Source organism: Pezoporus wallicus, unplaced genomic scaffold, assembly GCF_028554395.1.
Source record: "Pezoporus wallicus isolate ANWC-B61680 ecotype Strahan unplaced genomic scaffold, APGP_CSIRO_Pwel_v1 scaffold_6362, whole genome shotgun sequence".
Taxonomy (NCBI): Eukaryota; Metazoa; Chordata; class Aves; order Psittaciformes; family Psittacidae; genus Pezoporus; species Pezoporus wallicus.
In genome coordinates, this window is record NW_026637663.1 from 2,212,312 (window position 1) to 2,235,888 (window position 23,577).

At 43.0% G+C, this 23,577-nt stretch overlaps 1 protein-coding gene across 1 annotated transcript in view; it reads right to left on the reverse strand.

The window, feature by feature from the left end:
* UTRN (utrophin) overlaps positions 1-21,527 on the reverse strand; it is a 372,113-nt gene extending 350,586 nt beyond the window's left edge. The window contains exon 1 of the mRNA XM_057406865.1: positions 21,384-21,527. Within this exon, the coding sequence (XP_057262848.1) occupies positions 21,384-21,462 (79 nt within the window). The 5' untranslated portion in view covers positions 21,463-21,527. The remainder of the gene's footprint in view (positions 1-21,383) is intronic.
* Between the last annotated feature and the right edge of the window lie 2,050 nt (positions 21,528-23,577).

The window sequence follows — 23,577 nt, forward strand, 5'->3', positions numbered from 1 at the left end:
AGTACAAAATAGCGATCACATCCACAACAGCTTCAAAGAAATGCACCAGAAATGTTTCAGCACTGTCAGCCTGAAGTTCTCCAAAATTATTTGGAATAAGCCAGGTTTTAACATAACCCAGGTTAGAAAACATGCACTGCCAAGATCCCCTTCATCAAAAGGTCTTCTTGACAGCATCACTATAATACCCAAGTACCATCCAGCTAAGCACTGCAGAGTTCAGCTCTCTGTATCCATCTCTCTTCGCTTTCTGGCCCTGGAACTGTGCCAAAAAGCAGCAAATGATAGACAAAGGAGGGGCAGGGATGGATCACTGGACATATACATCCCTTGTGTTTATATATGAAATGCATTATGAAAGTGGAAGCCAGGCAAATTAGAACTGTGTGTGTCTCATGTTTGCATTAACAAGTCATTGCCAGAACTTTGACTAGGATTTATGAACAATGCATGCAGGAAATGGAAGAAAAAAAAGAATCATAAAGAAATTATCTCTTGTCTAAAAAGCTGGGCACATGGTGGTGAACTTACAACTCAGTACAAACAGAAACCATAAGGAAACCATATACATAATGCTTACAGGCCGAGTTAAATTTTGACTTGAACAAAGCCAAGCTCACAGGAGCAAGCCCAGTGCAGCCACCAGCACAGAACTGCGCAAGCCTCTCCGGCTGGGTGGGGACCTCTTGCTGAGAGTGAAACTAAGATTTTCCACCAAGTTCATGAAATCACCACTATTTCTGCTCATTCAATCGAGCAGCTCAAACACAACTTTCACACTCGCATACAAGAGTAACACAAGGAAGGAGACAGGAACATACAGAAGCACAGGAAAATGCAGCTAGAAATTTCCATATTCAGACCCTGACCACCAGAAGAGATGTAGTGTATCTTGGATCAAGTAGAAAAACGATTACCAGCTTTTCTCCAGCAGAGTCAGAAGGAAGCAGTGAATACACCTGCCTCTTCAGTGTGCAGATGCCAATGTCCAGACAATGCATATATACAAAAGAAACTGGCAGATGTCAGATAATCAAGGTACCCATGAGAAAACCTTGAGAATTAACCTTACCAACCATGCAGAGTAGCGGAACTCAATATCCATAAATAGTAATGAGAATTGTTTTGAGACTGTTTTTCATTTGAGTTGCCAGAGCTGGCCAGGAAAGGGGGTGGGTAGGGAGTGGAGGGGAAGCAGGAAAGAAGCAGCAATAAATATTATCTCACAGAGGCTGGATATCAGAATTCCCTCAGCTGTTTGCCTGAGATGCACTCTTTCTTGTCTGTACCTACTACATGAAGTCTCTGAGCACACAAAGCAACAAGAATGTGTCCTCTGTTTGACAGTTCTGTTCTGAATCTCTCTCCCCTCTTATGAGCCTTTTTCTGACTAACTCAGATTATTTGTGAATAAGGAAATTAACAATAATAAGGAAGTTGTGAATGCTCCATCCCTGGCGGTGTTCAAGGCCAGGTTGGACAGAGCTTTGGGTGACATAGTTTAGTGTGAGGTGTCCCTGCACATGGCAGGGGGGTTGGAATTAGATGACCTTAAGGTCCTTTCCAACCCTAACTACTCTATGATTCTATGATTTACCTTCAGCTAAGTTATGGCATTGCTTTTTAAAAACAAGTGAATGAGCAAGAATACATATTCTCCACATGGCAGTCTTTCATTCTGGGAAAAATATTCCCATCACAACCTAGAGAAGTACCATTCAAGTCTGAAGGTAAAGCTGGGGAGGTGAATACATGGGGGTGGGCCAGGACAGGATGCAAGAACTTCCACCCCAGCACACGGCTGAAGCAGCACAGACACATTCTTTAGTATGAACTGAGGATTTACCATCCTTCCAAGCAACCAACTGGAAATGCCTTGTTAAAGACAGATGTTAAGAATCTTAGATCTGCACACCGCTTTATAATTATTCTCAACTTGAAAGGGCTGCATAATTTCTCAGGAATTTCACCATTTCCAAATGGAAGTCCCAGAAGGGAAAATATAAACAGGTCTATGTACATAAATGTGTGCACAGGCATCTACATCTACATATACATATGCCTGTCCCTCTTATATTTAAGCATACACAACAATGATGACAAAAAAAAAGCATCTTCTCCCATCAGTTAAAATCTACCACCTTATTTAGTGGCTGTGCTTCTGTACATCAGGAAGAAATATCCAAGTTACAGGTGTGTAATTACATTTCTATTTACTTTACCATTCATTTTACGAGGGGGGAGGGGTAAGAACAGGAGCATTTTTTAAAATATGTCATTCCCTGGGGGCTGAAACTCATTAAGCATGGTTTGGTTTGGGTTCTTTTTCAGGAAGAAGCTTTCCTTCCCTGGAGCTCTTTCATCTCCAGTACCCAACCCCTACAATAACTTCAGCGGGTACAACCCATCCCCTTGCTTATCCCAGACTAACATGTGTAAGTTCTCAGCATTTTACTTGAGACATTTCTGCCACTGAACAAAAACTGTGGTGCCATTCTCCCGAAGTTAGTCACAGGTGACACCTACTTACCCAGTTACTAGTTTTAACAACAGCAAAAAAACAAAACCCAACTTACAGGAACATACTAATCTTTGAAAACTCTACCATCTTTCAATTTTGAAAGCATTAGTCCACATCTGCACTGAAAAAAAAAACAGAAAGGAGCAGGAAGTGAGGGTAAGCTTTTTGTGTGTCTTATGATTTGTTTGTTTTCTTGAAGACAACTAAGCTGTAGCACTAAAGATCAAGGCTCATCTTCCTGGATGTTCTTGATATTTCCCAACAAAGGCACTAATCAGAGTTATGGATAACCTGAATGTTACATGCATCTGTGTCAAGCCCAAGGTCTGTGACAATCAGTAGTGCAGACGAGAGGCAAAGAAAACACCGATTTTACAGTTTTCCCTCCTGATTAAGAAGGAAAAAAAAACCACTATGCTGCAGTATAAACAGGCCTCATCTGCAGAGAAAACAATTCCTTAAAAATCTATGGCTACCACTGTGATACGGTGACACAAAATTATAATTATAGCATAAAGAGGTCTTCAGCACTTCAAGTATCAGCTGTATGAGCATCCTAAGCAACATCTTCCCTTAAGAGGGCAAAAGGATCCATTTGGTAAGGCAGCTCTGATGTTAGGCTGCATAGGTTGAAAAACATTAAACCTTTGAAACATAGAGGTTCATTCACTAAGGAAACCCAAGACACAGCACTAAGACTGGTAATAGGAGAGATGAACCACTGGAAGCAGTCAGCCCTACTGACAGATTGCACCCAACTGAAATAAGGAGGTTTTTAAAGCGATTCAGTGGTTCAAGAAATTCCACCAATCGGGAACCAAGATCAGGAAAACTAAACACATAGAAAGTTACAGCTGCTTCTTTATTCTTATCATCTCTCAGCAGAAATAGCTAAAAGAAATAACAAGGAGGGCAGGGATAGGCGGATGGAAGAACACCACACTCAAGGGGGTAAAGAGAAGGAAGAGCCATACTAAAATTCAGTACCTGGATTAGATTTTAATACCAAACAAATCAACATGATTCTTAAATAATAAATTCATTAGCAGGTATTTTAAACGCACAAGACACAGCTTCTGTCAGCAAATCCATCACCCAATACCTGCTGGACACAACTGCTTACTAAACTCCTCGCATGTTATGCGAAGAAACTGCCTTTTTCTTTTTCCCCAGCTATTGTGCTTTTATATTAAGTTGAAAGAAGCTTCTAAGGCATTTCAAGCATTTCCACCTACTCCCCATTTTTATGCATCAATACAGATCCTTGTGGGCTGGAAAACTTACAAGTCATTTCTTGGGATTAAATTTTAACAGACTGTGTTATATTTGCACAGCTCTGGTTAATGAAGAAATAACTGGTGGAGGGTATAATATCCTGATATTCTGTATGAATTTCAATTGCCTACAGATGGTTAAGCTTAGCCCTACCTTCCCACCTGAAAAGATGCACACCAATAATTTCTCCCTCAACCTTAAGTAGCTCAGCTTCCATTTCACTGAGCGGTTCCATTTCACTGAGCCCTTCCATTGCTGTGCCCATGAGTGCCCTGCCATGCATCCTGCGGTGGTTGAACTGTAGCAGTGGGTCAGGTGTGATCCACACATGGAGGAGCAGAGGTGGGTGTTAAACTGGAATTACTCTGCCCTTACCTAATTGAAGAATTCTACCTGGCAACACCATGGCCACTGTAAATCAAGTAATTTATAACAGCCAGCACTGTTATTCTGACTTTTACAATCTCCATCGCTCCTTTAGATTTGTCAAACTTTGTTATTCAAACGAAATTATTTCTCATCCCCAATGCAGGCCCCCTCTCAACCCAGTCAGGTTGCTACAGGAGAAAAAAAAGCTATTCTAAGAGGAAACCCAGCTTAGAAAAAATAAGGAAAGAAAGTGAGCAGTCTTCAAATCTCCACAAAATGAAGAATTTGACTCAAATGAAAAGCAAGAACCTTTCTTTCTACAGCGTATTAATGACAATAACTCAGCACAGACCAAGAGATTTATCAAAGCTGAGGTCAACTTGCAATTTATGAAAAACCTTTGATGAGGTCTACAAAACACAACTAGTTCAATTTCAGTGAAATACAAACATCTATTGGAGTAGGTACAAAGCTTTTCCCTTGTATAAGCAGTTTTTAAAATAAAGGTCTGATTGAATAAACGACAATCCATACACAAGATGCCTCTGCAGAATCACACATTGCCTGGTTCAACTCTCAACATCCTTATTCAGCACATTATATATGTGCCTTTTTTTGTTTTAAAATGTGCTTTTGGAAAGAAACCGCTAACTTTGCATGGAGCAGCTTGCAAGATCCCAAAAGGTTTTCTGCCACACTTTGTCTACACTATGGTGCTAATTCACCATATAAATATTCAAAGATATTCCTGAGTAACAAGGGAACACTCTTTTGCAGCTACACAGCCACATCTATGCTTAGCTCACCGCACTAATGCTCTGCCCTCTGGAAATGAGAGGTCAGGTTCTACAAATTTTCCCGAGAATTTAACAAAGTTCCACTAAAACAAGAAAAAAAATCCCAAGACAAGAACATGATGTTGGTCTCCTGAGGACACTTTTATGCCATGTTATTTAGCTGCCTGGAGTAAAATTTTCTCTGTAGATGGAGCATAAAGCTCCACTGGCCTCCTGGTTCCACATTTTTTACCCATCAATCTGAAGACAGACCTGAAAAAATCAAGTCACAATGAGTTTCTATGTGAATAGAGACAGATGGAAAGGCAACCACCTGTACTTCAAGAATCCGTCAAATACTAACAAAACACCAAAAGACCATCACAAAAGCTTATGAGGTGATCTCCCAGGTAAGCAGGGAAGCTAAACAAGGCTAAAGATAGCCATCCACATCTTCCAGGTCAAGCACTATACACACATCAGCTCAAAGCTAAAATAAGTTTGGGAACGGAAAGGCTTGCTTTACACTAAACACAGAGTCTGGAACACAGGGGTAAGCATGAAGTAAAAATATGTAAGATCTGATGCTGTTTTGTTCAGAATTTTTGTCAAGAGGCAAATCATCTTATTTTAGAGATTAAAAAACAAAGAACCAAAGGACAAGGAGATATTTCTGCACCACTATTTCAACAGTTTTAAGTTAAATATATTTTCCTTGAGAATGCCATTTTAAAAGCAGTCTCTTGCAGATATATATATTTTTTCTTACTTGAAAAAGAAACTTTTTAAAAAATAACCTTTTCCAAAATTAAATATGTGGTTATTTATATTCAATTTAGTTGTTTATTCTACAGAAGGAAATTTGAAACAGGACTTTAAGAAAGCTGAGAGGACTTGTTTAACTAGTTCCGCTTATCATGAAAAAGACAAATTATAATCATTGGATTAGCTCTTGGTAAGTTTTTTGCTAAGAAAAATCCACTCACCTTTTATTAATACACCACCCTTTAGTACTGAGGTATAATTAAACCTGGTTGCACTATTTTTGCACTGGAATGGTAGAACAGCAGGTTATACGTCTATGCTACCAATATTTAAACAAAACGGCAGATAATCATTTGTAATAAGACAAATGACTCTGGAAGACATGACCTGTCTGACCAACCACTCCTCAGCTGTACTCTCATCGTCCCAGGTCCTGTAGAAGGAGCTAGAAAAAAAACACATCTAAAGATTGTTAAGGAAGGGAATCTGTATACAATAAAAACTTTCACTTGTCCCCGTTGATGATGATAGTCAAAGGATGCCTTAGTTTAAAAACAGTAATTTCACCAGAAATTTTTACCTCATTCCTGTATTGTGCATTAACTGAATACTCATATGTAGAAATAAAAGTCTGTGAAATAGGTTTTATAACTCTTAACTATAACCACCGTACGCAGAAAGGGCAAACTATGTTATATGCCAATTCACACTGAAACTAGATTTTGCAATTTGCCAGACTTTCAAAAAAAGCTTTTGTAATCACTTGCAGATTCCAAACTGTAGCAGAGTTCAATTTACTCATCCAAAACAGAGAGGAATAAAAAGAAAGGGGAAAAAATAATAACCTCTATTAAGTACTCCACAATACAGACACAAAGCAGATAAAATGACAAGTCCCACACAATTGGCACACATTATTTTTTTCCCCCCACTTACACCACATAGCATCACAGAGAGTAGATCCAGATCAGAATCCACCCCAACAACCACAGATTCTCACCAAGATCAAACATAATTAATTCAATTGCTTTTTAAAGACTTCCAGTAACATTACTTATCATAATTACAATTCATCTACTGTGTCAGCTGATAACCTTTGGGCTCTGCTAAATTTGGGAGAGCCAAGAATGTATTATTTCCTTTTCTTCATTGTACTGCAAATGAGAGTTGAGCACCAAATGTCTACAGCCTCTTTACATTTTTCTGGCAGCACAAGAGGTTCTTAACAGGATAGCAAGTTAAGGTCCTTTTCAAGTGCTGGAATAGTATGAAAGGAGCCTTATTGCAAATGAGAATGCCAGGCAGACATAATATCTTGTAAGGAACAAAACCCCTTTTTCTCCCTTCTGTCCTCAAATCTCTAGGAGGAAGAAAACAATTGTGTGCATTTTGGTATAAAGGGAAAAAGCATGTCAGTTTAGTGCATATAAGGACCCAAATCCATCAGAAGACAGACTTTTCAAACTGTAAGAGAAAAAGAGTTACAATTCATTTCACAATTTCTCTCCTCCTTCCCATACCCACATGAATTGTGTAGAATACTGTCAGAATCAGGCTGCACTAGTTCTAGGCAACAAACTTCTATTTCAGGTGAACACTATGTTACTTTAACATCTTTCAACAGCAAAGTATATCAGAAGAGCTTGTGTTCTTTAACCCCTTCCTTCTCCTAGGTAGCAACTGAACATTAGATTTTCATGTATTTTTATTATATGGGGACACAAGTGCAAGTTAAAGCCAGAGGCTGCAGGGCCAAAACAAGAATTTATTACAAAAGGTGGCAAGAACTAGCATGAAAAATAAAAAATAAAAAAAATAAAATAACTGAAGCCTTTCTAAGCAGTCTTCATTTCTCTCAGTCAAGTTATCTAAACATTATATAGACATAGTCCATTTTCACTACCTGGCTAATGGTTCCTACTTCACCCCAGCTCTCCCACCCAACAGAAACAGGGCCATGCTGTGGAGGAAAGGACACATCAGGACTTCCAAGGCAACAATTGGCAGCAAATTCCAAGCTTTTATTTTTTTCTTCCCAAATCAAACTAAACCCAAAATCTTCACACAAGTATGATTTCCAACATGAATTACTTCTTCTTAGCCAGCGCCAGCAGCAAGGTTCATGGTGGATCCTATTTTCTCCAAAAGCTGTTGACAGATTTGGACTAGTTTAGAAAGGATTTCACTGTCAGCCACAGACTTAACCCAAAACTAAACTTAAATCACTTAAACTAGGGCCACTAAATCATATATGGATGAATACAACAGCACAAGACCTCTTCAACATCATACTGGAAAGAAACGGAGAGTAAAAGCAACAGCAGGTCAGGATTTCCGAGTCAATTCACTGCTTTCACGCCAATTCTCTCAGTGCTAAAGGCAGTCTACCCAGGCAACGGACAAAGAAACCACTACCTCACATGCAGTATTTTGCCCAGAACACCACAAATACATTAGCATTAGATTATGTTCTCTATTTATAAAGCCACAAACTGTAGAATCCACCAGGTTATATGCACTAATTCCTCTTCTCCTGTTCCTGTTGAAGAAAATTCTGCCTTAGAAATGGGCATTAAATGCTAGAGTGATCCCTGACCTAACCCAGTAACCCCTAATTTAGGCGTAGCATCAAATGAACCAGTGAGAGACAGTTTCAAAAGCAACATTAAGGTAGCTGCAAGAAGCAGGAGCTACTGCAATGTGAAAGTGCCCTGGAGCAGAAGTACCACACATTCCTCTGCAGGGTAGGTACCTTCCTCAGCTGAACTTACTGACATAAGGCCCATCGCACACGATTCATGTGGAAATTTAGGAGCACACTGCATGTGATTCATGTGGGAATTTAAGAGCCCCAAATAACAGCAACCTCACCCAGGAAGTCACCAAGAAACAGACATTAACCACACCAACCGCCACATGCTGCATCATTCACTTCACATGATTGACTATACCATGTGAATGAATGTAAAGCAGAGATCAGAAAATGAGGAGGCATTTGACCAGGATAACCCTGTAATGAGCCTACAAGCGCACTTGCCACCTCAGTGCCAGATGCCAAAGCACCACCAGCACACACTGATAGTACCAGACAAATGGAGGAAACAGCTCTCCAAACATATCCCCTTATTTCCTCCATGCAAACATGGACTCAAGGATCCATTATTGTCTATGTGGTGACATAATTCCCCTCTATACACAGCCCTAAGCTCCCCTTCTTTTTAAGCATCTCATTTATTTGGACTCTGACACCAACATAAATTTCAGGATCATTATCTTATCTCAGGTAAATGACTACAGCAATTAAATCCCTCTTTCTCCTACAGTGGGAAACATTTATCAGAAATGTCTCAGTGCACAGGCCAGTCCCTCTTGCAATACAAAAGCTGTTTATCATGGTAACTCTACATTCTTGGAACCACAAACAGGGGTGGTGGCTGGATGGCTGCCCATACCAGCAACAGAAGGGTTTGGTTTGGTCATTCTATTTTTGGGAAGGAAAAGGAGAGCAATAGTCCTTTTCACTAGCTCTTGATTAATGACCTTCAATGTCTTTCTCCTGGAAAAAAACATCAAGGCTCACTACAAGCCTGCTCTCTGGCTTTGACCAGCATCTTTCAGCACCAAGTTTTGGTACTGATGCCCCAGTGTCAGCTGCAGCAGATAGACAAGCTGAACTTTGTTTTTTGGCCTTCATCCTCAGACATGGCCATCAAGCAGTACATCTCTAGTGCAGAAATACAGAACAAATGCTCTGCCTCAGAACACGTTGAGGTTTGTCTGGCTTACTAAGATACGCCTTCAGTTCTCTCTGGTCCCTCACACTCTTCCTGGCACGTGTTCTCTTGGTGCAATATGTCAGGAATGGGCCACATCTCACCTTTCACTGTGGCCTGGTGCTTGGGGTAATGGTCAGTGGTTTGAAACCTTTGAAAATTTGAACTGGCATTTCAAGAGCAACAAGGCACGAAGGCTCTAATTAAGGCACAATTACAGGAAAGATGGGCACCACCCCAAACTTCACCCCCTTCACCATTACTGTGTTTTGGAAAGAGTGACCATTGAACACTTCTCACTGTGCTGGACAGCTGAGGCCCCAGGCACAGCACGGAAGCAAAGTGCTGCACAGGCTTCAGCTGGCAGAGCCCTCACAGCTCCCTCCAGCCATGCAGCGTTTCATAGAATGGTTTGGGTTGGAAGGGACCTTAAAGATCACCCATTTCCAAACCCCTGTAGTTACATCAGTAGTTACTACCTTCAGCTTACCTTTCACTGTCTTCTCTGTACAAATATTCCCGTAAGTATCTGCAAACAACCTTGTCTTCACTGGAGTTATCCTCTGTGAAGATGATCTAGACCAGCAGCTAAATCCTCAAGGAATGGTTTTTTCCCTCCCTGCAAATGCCTGCTAGGTCAGGGAGGTGACAGAGTTCAACAGGAAAAAAGCATTAAGATATTTTCCACCTGTTTCACTAGATCTTTAGACTGTCTCAAACTGCCCTCTGTTCACACCATAGGAGAGATGCTGCCTGAAAAACAGGAGCATAGCGGTATCCCGGTGTCAGCACACAGCCCTACTGCATGCTAGGACATGTCCCAGCACTGTCACATTTGTCTTTCTATCCTTCCCTGATACTGTGATGACACAAGGAAGGAAAAAAACCTCTCTAGCTCTTCTGCTCTTCCCCCAACACGCTGTGGGGTGCACACTGAGGGAGTCAGTGCAGTTTTCTTCCAAATGGAAGAAAAACCATGAAGCTGAAGAAGATCAAGTAAGAACTTCAGCTGAGTAAGAGTGTGTGCATACATACACACACAAAGAAAGATAAAAAGAGCAACTGCTGGGAAGAGTGGAAGTATGTTTCTTCAGAAAGCAAGGTTTGGGGCTTTTTAGTTTATTTTGGTTGATTATTTTTAACTGCATAACATGTTCAGAAAGCATTATCATCATATTTGGAATTTAACAGGACGTCTATTTTTAAATATTATTTATTCAGTCACAAGTCATCCCCGGAAACAAGACAAATGATAATAAAATCAATGCCATACACAATCGCAAAGTCGCCCTGGCTGTAAATTAGTGGGTGGCCATTCTATATTGTCATCATGTTTTACAGGAATCTCTGGTTTGTGTGTACAACACCTTTCCTGTGTAAAACAGACTATATCTCATCTCAGTCAAGATCCCACATTTTAACTCCAGTTACTCCAAAGCATCTTCTTGCAATCCCAATTTCTGCCAGCCCAACCAGGTGCATGCATCAAGGCAAGTTTATACACTCAGGCAGAGAGCAGACTATCATATTGTATGTTTATAACATGAAGGCTCAAATTGAGAGCTATAAATATCCCAATCTCACAATTGACAGCAGACCAGCATTAGTGCTAGCAGGAGATGGATGAGTAGAGATTTTTCTTCTTTCCAGTACATGCTCTTCCGATTTGGTCCTTCTGTTCTGGGGGCTGCTTCATTATAGTGCCTGACACACAAAGGTACTTGTTACCACCGAGACTCTGCCCACTTGATGCCTCAGTCAGGCCAGACCATAGGATCTCACCTTCCCTACTGCACACCTGGGTTTAACTTTACTATTTCTCCAAAAGGGAATAAGACTCCCAAACTAGCCATCAAGGGGTAATCAACCCCCAAAAGCAACCCATTTCATGAGACCAGCTACTATTCTTTCCTCCCATTGCATTCTCTTTTGTAAGGAAGCAAAACTGTTTGAATGAATGCAACTTCCTTTCTTTATAGATATGGTACCCTATGACACACAAAGAGCTTTATCACACTGAATCACGTGTGCCCTGCTCAAGATTAACTGATCTTTTAAACCAGAGAGGGTCTGAGGATTTTCAATTAGGAAGACTGCTTGTTTGTTTGGAGGGGTTTGGTTTGTTGTTTTTATATTGTTTTGTTTGGTTGGGGTTTTTTTGGGGGAGAAGAGGGGAGATTGCTTTTTTCTCTCTGCATTTTCTTCATGGGAAGGAACACACCCAATACCATTAGTCACTATGTAAGCAAAATAGCTACTATCCTTCCTGAATGGTGAAATATTTAACACTGCCTGCTGAGAAGAGGAGGTTATTACCATACAGTGACGGAAAACCTGCTCCAGCAGATTGCAGGTAGAGGAGAAGGCCTCAGAGAAGTCGAGAAATTCTTAGATTGGAAAGATCTGGAAAGGTGAACAGCCTTCATGACCTAGTACAGAAATTATTTCCTCTCTTGAAACAAACATGAACAACAAAATACAAATTACATGGAATTAATTAACCTCAAGTTTCGTAAAGTTTTAGGAACCACTTACTTCATTACAGCCTAGATGTAAACCTTTCTAAACAGCTGCTTCATAAAAAAAGCAAATAAATGAATCTAAAATTAGGGGGTTTTCTTAGGTTTATGCATTGCTTCTCTGGAGGAGGGTCTACATGAAGACCCCCGAAGTCATTCCTGAGACCTCCTAGCAGGTTCTCGTGCTCGCTCCTGCCATGCACACATGGATGCGTAAGAAAGATGCAGACAGTGCGTTAATCCTTTTGGCATAAAAAGGCATTTTTATGAACTCTGAAGAGGTGTCATTCACAGAGAGGCTCTGCTGGAGGACTCAGAAGTAGCAGACACCACTGTGGCTGATGTGGCAGTCACTCCACCCCTGTGTCTCAACAGCTCTCTAAGTCTCAACTGATCCTAGTTTTCTTTGGATCAGAAAGGGAAAAGAAAAGCACCTACATGGAAACATGCCTCAGACTGATGCCATCTATTTCCCTATACCCATAAATAGAAATAAAAAGTTTTTTCAGCAATGGTATGATGCACCCAGGCATCTTGCTAGATGGAAGCAAGAAGCTTTTGGCAAGAGCTGGGGTGTATTTGCTAAAACTGCACCTCCACTCAATCTTTTTCATTTATTGCTCTTCAGCAGGTGCAAAAGAAAGAGGGAAAGAGGAATCCGGTGAAGCAGCAGTGCAGAACATCAGATGAAGAGCCCAGCATCTGCAGACTTTGTAAAGCACCTCACTAAAGTTAAGAGTAATAGAGACAGTTTTCAATCTCCTTTCCTTTAATGCTGCTTTTCCTGTAAACAAGAAGGAATCTGTTAGCATTCAGAGGGCAAATAATGAACTTGAATCGGGTTTCAATAGCCTTCAAAAATACACAAGGTGGTATGACATTTGTGACAATAGGCACATTCCTATTTGAACTCTTCCTTCCCCCTTCTTCTGTCTTCTGACATGCTAGTTGTGCACATAGTCACTTCCAAATTAATACAATGGTCAATGTTTTACTTATGCTATCAAGACAGCAACATAATCTTCCAAAAGTATGTTTCAAGGCTTTAATAAATTCTCAAATGTCCAGCGAAACAAGAACAGTGGGTTGGGGAAGGGAGGGGGTTGGGTGACTTTAAGCGCCCTTTTGTCCTGAATTCAAACAATAATGAATAATGCTGAAGTTGGGGGTGGGGGAGAAACAAGCCTTTTGTGCTCTCCTGGAGCACCTAGGAAACAATAAGAGGCAGTAGCACAGAGTCCCAAGGATGCCACTGGGCTTGTGGTCCACAGCCTGGTAGGGACATGCAGGAGCCTGCAGCACTTGCTCCCATCCCCAGTACAAGAGGGAGAAATGGCATCCCCGCCCCTGAGTACCCAAGCACTGACGAGTCTGACACTCCACCAAGACCATTCCTCTGCACAGATGATAAAGTGTTTAAACACATTTTTAGCAGAAATACCAGAGTGAATACTTCACATCTACTGTGACCATTAATAACTCTCAGATTAAATTTAATAAACTGTATTCTAAATGAAGTGTATTAAACTAGATTAAAATTGATTTAATTAAAAACTAAAGAAAGAAAAAGCTCAGTAAACCCCACCAGCAAGCTCTAAATTGGGCACTACAGCAAAGTCCAAGAGAAAAATTCCTGAGCATAGAGAAAAAGCATTCAGAGATTATGCACCACTATCCCAGAGAGAGCAAAACTATAACAAGAAGGACACCACCAGACTTTCAACTTCCACAAAGTCTTTTCTCAAGAAAGAGGCAAGCGTTAACGCAATGTGTTCCCATGAATTTCCAGGATAAGCTTCATCCAAGAACAAGATGTATCTGTGTATCTGTAGAAACCAGAAAGAAAGCAATGAACTCTCTCTGGGAATGATTTATGCTGACTGTAGCTGGTCAGCACTATTAAGTTCTAACAGAAGTGAAAACCTAGAAAGGTCTGTTGGCATTGAAATACTACTTTATTTATTCTCTTCTCTTAATACAATCGTGTTTTATAATACAGCTATTAAAAGAGCATCGAAACCAAAAGGCTTCACTATTCCCAGCAAGCTCCCATATAATGTTCAAATAAATCTCCATTTGTTATTTAGGCACAGACTACTCTTCTTTGCTCATCCAGGACAGCGTGGTAAATTAACAACAACAATAAAACCTAGAAAAACATTTCAGAACATCTCCACCACACCACTCTTCTCTAATCAATAATTTGTAACATAACATTTTAGGAGCATATTCCACCTTTGGTCCTCTGCCATGACCTAAATTAAGAGGGGAGAAAAAACCACATTTGATGCTAGGCAGTAAAAGCAGAGTACAAAGGAACTAACTGAAGTTATTTGTGGAATGAGTTACATAGATCCATCAAAGCATGGTCTTTCACAGCTTAAGTGCATGTTTCTCCACAGCTAAATACGTAAACCAGCGAGTGTCCTTCTATGTTTTCTAATTCCTCTGCAATGTCTCCAAGGAGGTTTTGGATGGTGGGTCCTCCTGGGTTTCCACAAGGTGAGGGGAAAAGGTGTTGAAAAGACCTTCATTACCAATAATTTATGCTTAAAAGTATTGTTGCATATTCCCTATATTGATTAGCAAAATAACCTTCAGGATACGTATCTTATCTGTATATCTTTTCCTACCAGCATGTAAGCAGTGTTTCTGAGACAGAAGTTGGTCTTTGACTGAAACATGCTGCTCTTCACCCATCAGGAGAACCCACATCTGAAAAAGGCTAGGCTGTTAGGGAATGCTTCTCTAGCACAGGAACTGCCTCATTACAAGAGAGCTCCCAATGAAGCTAGGCAATGCTCAAGTTATTCCCCTCCAGCATCTCAACATGTTTAATGCATCTGTCCTGTGTACTCAGCAGATGAATGAGCATCTAAAAATGCAAATTATTAGAGTGAACATGTTTCTGCATATAAGAAGCCTTCAGAAGAAGGTCACTGCCATGGTTGTAGATGGGTCCCCATTGATAACCGAGGCTCATTGTCAATTGCTGAGGCTTACCTCCAGAGCTAGCCAGAGAGTCAGAGGAAAGATGCAGCCCATAACACACACAGGCAGAAGGAATTGTGACTACCCACATCCTCCCTGTTACAGCCAACCACGTTCCAGCAGCCTCCGCACTGACAACCAGTGCTCAGCCCAGCCTGCATAGGCACCATTCACAGTCATGTCAGAGCCTCCTGGCTGCTTGGATGTGCACCTGGAGTCATAGCCAGTGACTCTGTACCAGCCCCAGCCCACTGGACCCACAGATAAGCAACTACAAAACTATTAACTACAAGTGTTTGTATTTTGGTTCAGGTTTGTTTTGGATTGTCTGCTCCACTTAGGGCTAAGCCCAACTTGCATCATAATCAAAGTTAAGTTTCTTTTTACTCTCTCCACAGGCAGTATCAGGTGGTATGGATGTCCTTTCAAATAAGAGGGTCAAAGACATAATATCCTAATAAATAAATAAATGGCAGTTTCCGATGACTCCTCCTAGATGGCAGATGTTTCCCTGACTTTGCAGCTGTGTGTATTTTCAAGTCAGTAGTTTCTTGTCTCATTCCCAAAACTACGGCTTGCAGGAGCTGTATCACTGTCTTCTATGAAACCTACAGATGCCAGAGGGCTCTTCTATTTTCTTAGCCTGTTATTTTTGTTGCTACCTTTAAAACTCCCAGCTTTCTTCTGAGGATATACTGCCACTTTCTGAAATTACAGCCCAGCTTGCTTCCCCATTCCATTTCAGAAACACACTGGGGGGGGGGGGGGGGGGGGGGGGGGAGGAAGACATGAAACAGACTTCTGACAAAGTATGAAGCCCTAAAACTTATTCTTTCACCATCACAATAAAAAGTCAGACAATGCAACTCCTCCCTCCCACCTCACAACGTTTAAACCCTGTTATTCATTCTTCAGACTGTTATTAAGGCATCCAAATAAACTCTGCTCACTCCAGCTTCACACTAGGAGCATTTCAGCTCCCAGGATGGGTGGGAACAGCTGCACTCTTCTAATTGTGCATTTTCCTTTGAAGGAGGGATACTGTACAACATGGGGAAAGCAGATCATGCAGGCTCTAAGCACAGCAGTCCATTGCAGCTACCTGGCAGTGGAGCAGCTATACTGGCCTGAAGCAACACAAGTTCATCACAAGCCCACGTGCTCTTCCCCCTTGCCCTTCCACACCCAGCACATCGCCCCACTTCACTCACATTTGAAAGATTTTAATAACAACACTGCACTACTCTTCCCTGCTCACAAGAGCACACACCATGGACAAGTGATGCTGCTAGGAGGAATAGTCAAGACAAGGAGCAAGATTAGGAGCAGTTACCGAGAGGTGTTACAACAGCATAGCTAATTCTCTGCTAAACTGCCCAATGCTGTGAAATTGGAGAATTTCTTTGCATGTGCAAATATTTTCACTATAATGTATGAGAGTCTGCCTTCTTCCCCCAGACCCAAGGGCTGAGAGAAGGAGACGAGCTTTAAAGAACGCTGGGGGAGGTGAAGCCAGAAGCTTCCCATTGCTACTGATCTGCCCCTCACCTAGGCACCCCTTCTCCATGGGATCCTCATCCATGGAGAGTCCCACACCACCAGCAGCTGCCTCTCCCCAGCCCAGCTTTCAGACCTCTTTAGAAATACTTAAGACGCTACATGCAGTGCCTCACACAGCAGCTCTTGCCCAGGGTTATACCCTCATTTCCTGGCAGAGCACATGCAATTCAATGGGCTGCTTTTATGGTTTGGCTTCCCCCCCCCCTTCTTTTCCTCCCTGAGGAGCATGAATTTCTATTCCCAGGCAAAGTCGTGCTTCAAACACACGGAGCAGCATATGTTATTTCTTCACCTACCAATCAAGAGGCTAGAAGAAACCAGCCTGGTACTTATATATCTGCCATTTCATAAATGCTAGGCAATACCCTAGAACTGTCTTCATTGCAGCATCCGTTCTGTCCCTAGCAGACAGCCCAAGAAAAGGAGGCGATACAAATGATGGAAAGAAGCCAGACTACAGCAACCTAAAGGCTCAGTTTTGAAAAACTGACATTTTAGTGGCTAGAAATAAGGAGCAGCAAATTTGTCACTTGTTTTTCATACCTTGCCTGCACATACATACCTGAAGAGTTCACGCAATGCAAAACTGGCTATGCCAACTCTGCACCTGCTTGACGGAATCCTAAGGATCTGCCTGCAACTATAAGGACTTCCAGCCATCATTTCACACTGGTGGAGCCAAAGGGACAAATGAGAAACAGCACGTTCAGCCTGTAGGGACCCATCAGCAAGAAGCACAACCATAGGAACTGGTTTCAGAGGCACATGGGGCACTGCGTGGCAGGGAGATCCTGAAGCAAGTGGACTGCTAGCTAAGCAAGCAGTGCTTCATAGGGACAAACAGAGAGAGAGAGACAACAGTAGAGGTTCTAAGAATGAGCCTTGCCCAAGAACTCCAAAAATAAGTTGCAATTTTTCAAAGCAGTCTTTCAGTCAAATATAGTTAATGTAATTAAAAATGAAAGGTAGATGAGTAGAATTAAGTTCCCCTCAATTTAGACAGGAACTCATATCTTAAAATGCACCAGAGGCGTAGAGTAATCTTCCAGAAATGTTTTTCCTGTCACATCTTACTGTTTAATTATATATTACCATTCCAAGCTAACATGACAGATTTTAAGTGAGTTTGTCTTTTTTTCCATAATTAATCATAGCAAAGACTCATCTGTTCTTTAAGCCCAGTGATGACAGCACTGTTTTCACCACTGTAAGGCAATCATCCTACTGCATTCCTTCCTGAAAGCTATTGCAACAAGAAAAACTCACCTATCTGCACAAGATGCTTTTCAAAGATATAAATCAGCTCCATATACATTACTTCATACTTAGGGAAGTAAAAAAGTGAAAACCACTTTTCCATAGCAAGTAATCATACAGACACATAGGCTAATAATGCTAAATAAATGCTAATTATAAATATATAATCCCAACATAACTGGTCAGGAACAAGTAATCCTACCCCTTAAACATCACACACTCGGAGCCATCAGCATCCACCACTGCTGCAGGAAGAAGGGAGGCACTTAGCTCTTCTGTGAACATAAGGCAGTCTCCCTTATAATTACCAAGGCCAAAAGTTATTTTAAAGGCAGCTTGGGTCACCATCATATTCTATTCTAAGTGCAGAATATGCATCTTCAAAAATAACTTGTAGCTATGTGTAGATCAGTGCTAGCAAACTATCTAATCAAAGAAGAGCCACATCCAAAGTAGGAAAATAGGAAATGCTAATTGGAAAACAGAAATAAGTCTTTCTTTTTTCAGTACCACAAGTCACAAACCTGATATTACTGGACACACACACACAACTCTCTAGCTTTGTAAAAATCAAGAATTTATCACTTAGAACAGCTACAACATATGGCACATTCACAGAAAGTTTTCTTGCTGACTGCTCAAGGTAAAGGTATTTCCAACATAATCAATAATACACAGGGATCTCTGTTCGAAGTGTTTTACCTTTCATCCTCTCAGTCTGAACTCCCCAAAGGATAAATTGAAAACTTGCAAAATTACTTCCCCCCCATCTGTGAAATCCTGTGACACACACACACATTAGGGGTTTGGTGGGGTTTTACCGTACAAGCAACAAATAGAAATCCAAGGCACTGTTAACTGATTTTGATTGCTCTATGAAAAATATATGATTTTTGGCAGCTCTCCTACATCCTTCACATGGTGTGTGGGTAGCTTCCCAATTACAGGTCATTATGAGTAAGTTACATAGCTTGTTCTGCTCATAAAACCAGGCATAGATGGGCACCACACTACCCTGAGCAGACGTGAAACTTCGTATGTTTTATTCCAGTCTTGTAAGAGTAACTTTAGATATTGAAGCTCAAGCTTTCAATAACCAATCACTGTATTAACAGTGTCACTTTTATGGCTTTTTAGGTGCTTTCCAATTTTCCAAAGCAAGATAACTAAAGCAGCAATGACCACAAAAAAGATAACATACTCAGTTTCACAGGCTTCTAGTGACTAAAGTTTACATTTGTATCCAAATATTTGGATACATTTTTCCGAGTGCGGCTCTTCCTTAAGGCCTGACCTCCAAAAGAGAATTTCCTTCCAAGTTAAAACAAAATACAAGATTCAGTCGTGTTTCTTAGCCACCACTTTCAGAAGATGAATGTTTTTAAATAGCCACAATATCCTGACAGCTTTGTGATCTGTTCCAAAAAGATGAAGAACATGTTGAAAAGGACACAGACAATTGCCCAGGAGAGCACAGAGAGGCGAGAGGGAAAGTGATCTTTACAGAGGACACTATACGTCTCTCTCTTTTTTCATTTATAACAATAGAGTCAACTCTATTTCAGTGTTCTTATTTAAAAATGCTAAGGAATAATACACACTGAAAATCATTATGACACGCAGTAATATTATGACATATTAAATCACTAGAAGCAGGGTTTGTATCTTAGTTAAGAATGAGAATATTAAATGCACATTTGCATGCTCTCTTTAATCAAAGTGTTAGAGAATTCCCAAATCGCAGGTGCTAAATGCATAGAGTAGCGAGAAACAGAATCGCAAATTTTCAATGACAAAAGAAAGGAAGTGGAGATCCTAAACCTAGCCTGGTTCTGCTATCCGGAGCCTCAAAACCCAAACAGACCCCTAGCTACCCCGAGTCTGTTATAAGGTCATCACACTTCTACTGTACTCCAGGCACACTGTAAGGAACATCCCATGCTGGAAAAGTCTTCCCAAGAAAAAAAAAAAAACCCACACTAAACTCAGTTTTCTTTTCTATCAAAATCATCATTCTTTTTTCCAGGTATCTAGGAAAAATGGAAGACTAGCTTGTAATATTTTTCCCAACTACCCTTTAATTTGCTGCCATCTATACTTCAGGAAACTTAAGCCCTTTCATTAGGAAATCCCTCCCACAGGTTTGCTCATAGAAAATGGAACATCCAGATCCAAACCAGAGTATTATTTAGAAGAGATGAATTATTTAAGATCAATCTGCACACGCCATTTTTAATTCAATGTGCAAGTCTTTTAGCCTTGGGAGTATTAGAACATACATCATTTTCTCATTAACAGAGAAGAAGAAAGTTAAAGGGGTTGTAACAGAAGATTTACAATTGTCTGCCCTAACCAAAACAACAGAACTTACTGTACAATTTGTTCATCCAAGGAAAACCTCAAATACAGCCATGTGTTCTCAGACATCCTATAAAACTGTAGTACTTGGGTACATATATGCATACAAACTGTCTGCAAGCCACCCCAAAACTTGAAGCCCTCAGAGGTGCTGACTATACACTTACAATTAAGTAAAGTTATGTCCAAAGGTTTCAAAATAACAGCAGAAAATGTCAACCAGCACTACAGAATTCAAGATGGAAAACCACAAGAATTTCTGTTTCATAAACGGCACTTCCAGAAGTTGAGAAGACTGCCTCAAAAAGACGAGGTCTAAGAAACAAACTATTCATACACCAGTGGGATCCAGATTCAAACCCACACCCCACTTAATATGACATATCAGATCACCACCAACTGAAAAGCTACAGTTCTTAATGTATGGAACATTCAAAAAAACCACAGGCTTCCAGTATTGAAGGAAAACCTTCTGACAGCAGGAGCACTTTGCATTGAAGACAGAAAAAAAAAGAGCCTTTGAGGCTAAAGAAGCAAGCATCCAGTTTCTCAATGCAGCACAAATTTCAACCAGGGTTTAAACAACTCACTTCTGCCCTCCGAAATGCTAAAACGAGGGTACCTTTACACCCGAGAGGTACCCCTTCAGCATCCGCCTGAGCCTCTGAACACTCAAACTTACAACCAAAACCACCCCCCATGTTTTTCCAATAACCTTCAGCTCCGTTACATGAACATTTTGCTAGAGGAAATGCCTGAGTGAGTAGCTTTAGACAACTGTTTTATATTAAGGAGGAAGCACGTTAATTTACTGCACGAGTACGAGTACTACCGCAATATGCACTTTTAGGAGGTACAGTATTGCAGCCACAGTTGCCATTTTCAGCGCTTCAGAATAAACACAAAAGCTGCCAACTTTAGGTTGCATAAGAGCACTTTAAGCGCATGGTTATTTACAAAAGTGAGGTAATTATAATGCAGGAGGTGGATCCCAAATAAACAGACTTGACTAACACTGTCCAAAAAAGAAAAGAGAGATCTACAATTACTATTACTTAATTGTAGAACAGCTGCACAAACAGCCTCAGTCACTCGCTCTACTACCAATATACAGATAGAAAAACAGTTGGAGAAGTGTGGTGTTTAAAAATGCAAGCTGACAGAAGAAGCTATGCATAGAGGAGAAAAGGGGGAAACAACGTTTTTCTCCACAGCTTACCTGATCGTGACTTAATGATATCGCTGAACTCATTATGTCCCCCATTAGGTCCTTCCTCCTGGTCGGAGACACGGGCCATGCTTGTGGGCTGGGGTATGCCACAGACACAGCCTAAGTCCGTCGGGAGAGGGTTCCCATGGAGGGCCTCAGCTCAGCACCTACAGCGCAGGACAGGGAGCAGAGAGACACCGTAACTCCATGGGCTACACCAGGTATGACCCCACGTGGAAAGCACAGCCACGGACCAGCTGGACAACTGCCTAGTGGCCAAGCGGCTGCTTCCTGTGCATGCTCCTGCCGAGGGGATGCCGTGTGGGACTTCAAGAGTAAGAAGGCACAGAGAGGTGCTGCGGCCACTTTGTTCCCTAGCCATACAGGTGAAGCCTCGGCCACCCCTGGGTGATGTGGCACCCCGTCCCCACCCGCACAACCCAGAGGAGCAGGACACAGCCCGGGAGGTGACACCCTCACCACCCAGCTGGCACCAAGCGCGACATCCCCACTTGAGCGGGGTGGCAAACCGGGGATCCCCGCTACTGCTGGGGGACAAGGGGCCACCGTGCCCCTCCCGCCGGCCCGGGGCGCCAGAGACACGTTCGGGAGAAGCCACGAAGCCCCGTGCGGGGCGGGGGAAGGCGAGCCCGAGGGACGGGCCCCTCTCACGGCCCCGCAGCTCCCCGGCCCCCGGCAGAGCAGCGGTCCCCGCTCCCCCGGCGGGGATTTTGACCCAGGCGTGCCGGCACCTCTGAACCCGTGGGGTGCACGTCCCGCGGCGGGGCCGCCCCTCACCCCAGCTCCCCGCAGCGCCCGGTCCCGCCCCGGCACCCCCGCCCCTCCCGCAGGTGCGCCCAGCGCGGGCGTTGCGCCCCAGCCCCCCTTTACCGCCCCGGAGTTGGGGAACAAACTTTCCCCCCACGCCCCTCCCCGCTCCCAGGGGCGCGGGGCACAGCCGGCAGCAACCCAGCACCGCCGCCACTCACCCCCCGGACACGGCGGCGGGAGGCGGCCCCGCTTACCCCACGGCCCGTCCCCAGCAGCTCCCGCCGTGCTGCGCTGGCGGACCCACAACTTTCCGTGCGAGCCGCTGCCCGTCCTCTCCCTCCTCCTCCTGCGCGTTCCCCGCCCCTCCCAGCCCGGCCCCGCCCTCGGCCCAGGCACCCTCTTTGTCAGCCGGGCCAGCTCCGCGCGGCCCCTTCGCCGAGGGGGCGGGAGGCTCCGGACGGGAACGGGCGGGACGGGGCGGAGCAAGGCGGGGCCGCGTCTGGGAGGGCGGTGGGGCCGCCCGGTGCCGTGAGTGTGGCTGAGCTCCGCTCCCCTGTGCTCCGACCCGCTGTGCTCCGCCCCTCGGGCCCTCCCGCCCTCACCTGTGCGCTCCCGAGTCTTCTTCCTTTTCCTCCCGCACATAAGCGCGGTCGCGCAGCGGTTCGAAACGAAGCGCAGAGTGGGTAAAGGCGCGGTCTCTCCGTCGCCTCCCATTAAGGCCGAAGTGGCACAGCAAGGGAGAGCGTGGCAAGGTGTGGGGGGCGCTCAGGACATTCATAGCGGTGAGGCACTGGCACAGGCTGGAGAGAGAAGCTGTGAATGAGCCACCGCTGAAAGTGTTCAAGGCCAGGTTGGATGGCAACCTGGTCTAGTGGAAGCTGTCCCTGCCATGGCAGGCTGGTTGGAACTGGATGGTCTTTAAGGTCCCTTCCAACCCAAACTATTCTATGATTAACAGCAGGAAATAGCTCTCCTAAAACTCTCCTACTTTGGCCCGGTATCCCAGCCCCACCCCAGGGGGTCATTGATGCAACTTCCATGTGGGAAAGGGTAGAACAGCACAGGTCAGTAAAAGTGTGCTGTGCTGGGTGTCTCGTCAGTCTCTGTGTATGAACAGGCACACATGTTAGTAAAATATTTAGCTCACACTAACTAATTTATTGCTGCATTTGCAATCTGGGAATGAACATACTCCTGTTTGTCCAGGCAAGTAGTCTGTACTCACCTGCACTCTAAGGCTGCTGAGCACATGGCCTGTATTCATCGTGGTGGTATCAGTTCAAAGTTTCTGGGCTATCAGACACTGCAGCCCAGTTAATTCCTCAGTGTTACCTGCCAGGCCTCAGCAGTCCGGCCCAAAATGCTTCCAAAGTTAGGTGCACTGCCAGCATTGAGTGCCTCACTGCCTTAATAACAAAACCAGATACTGGCC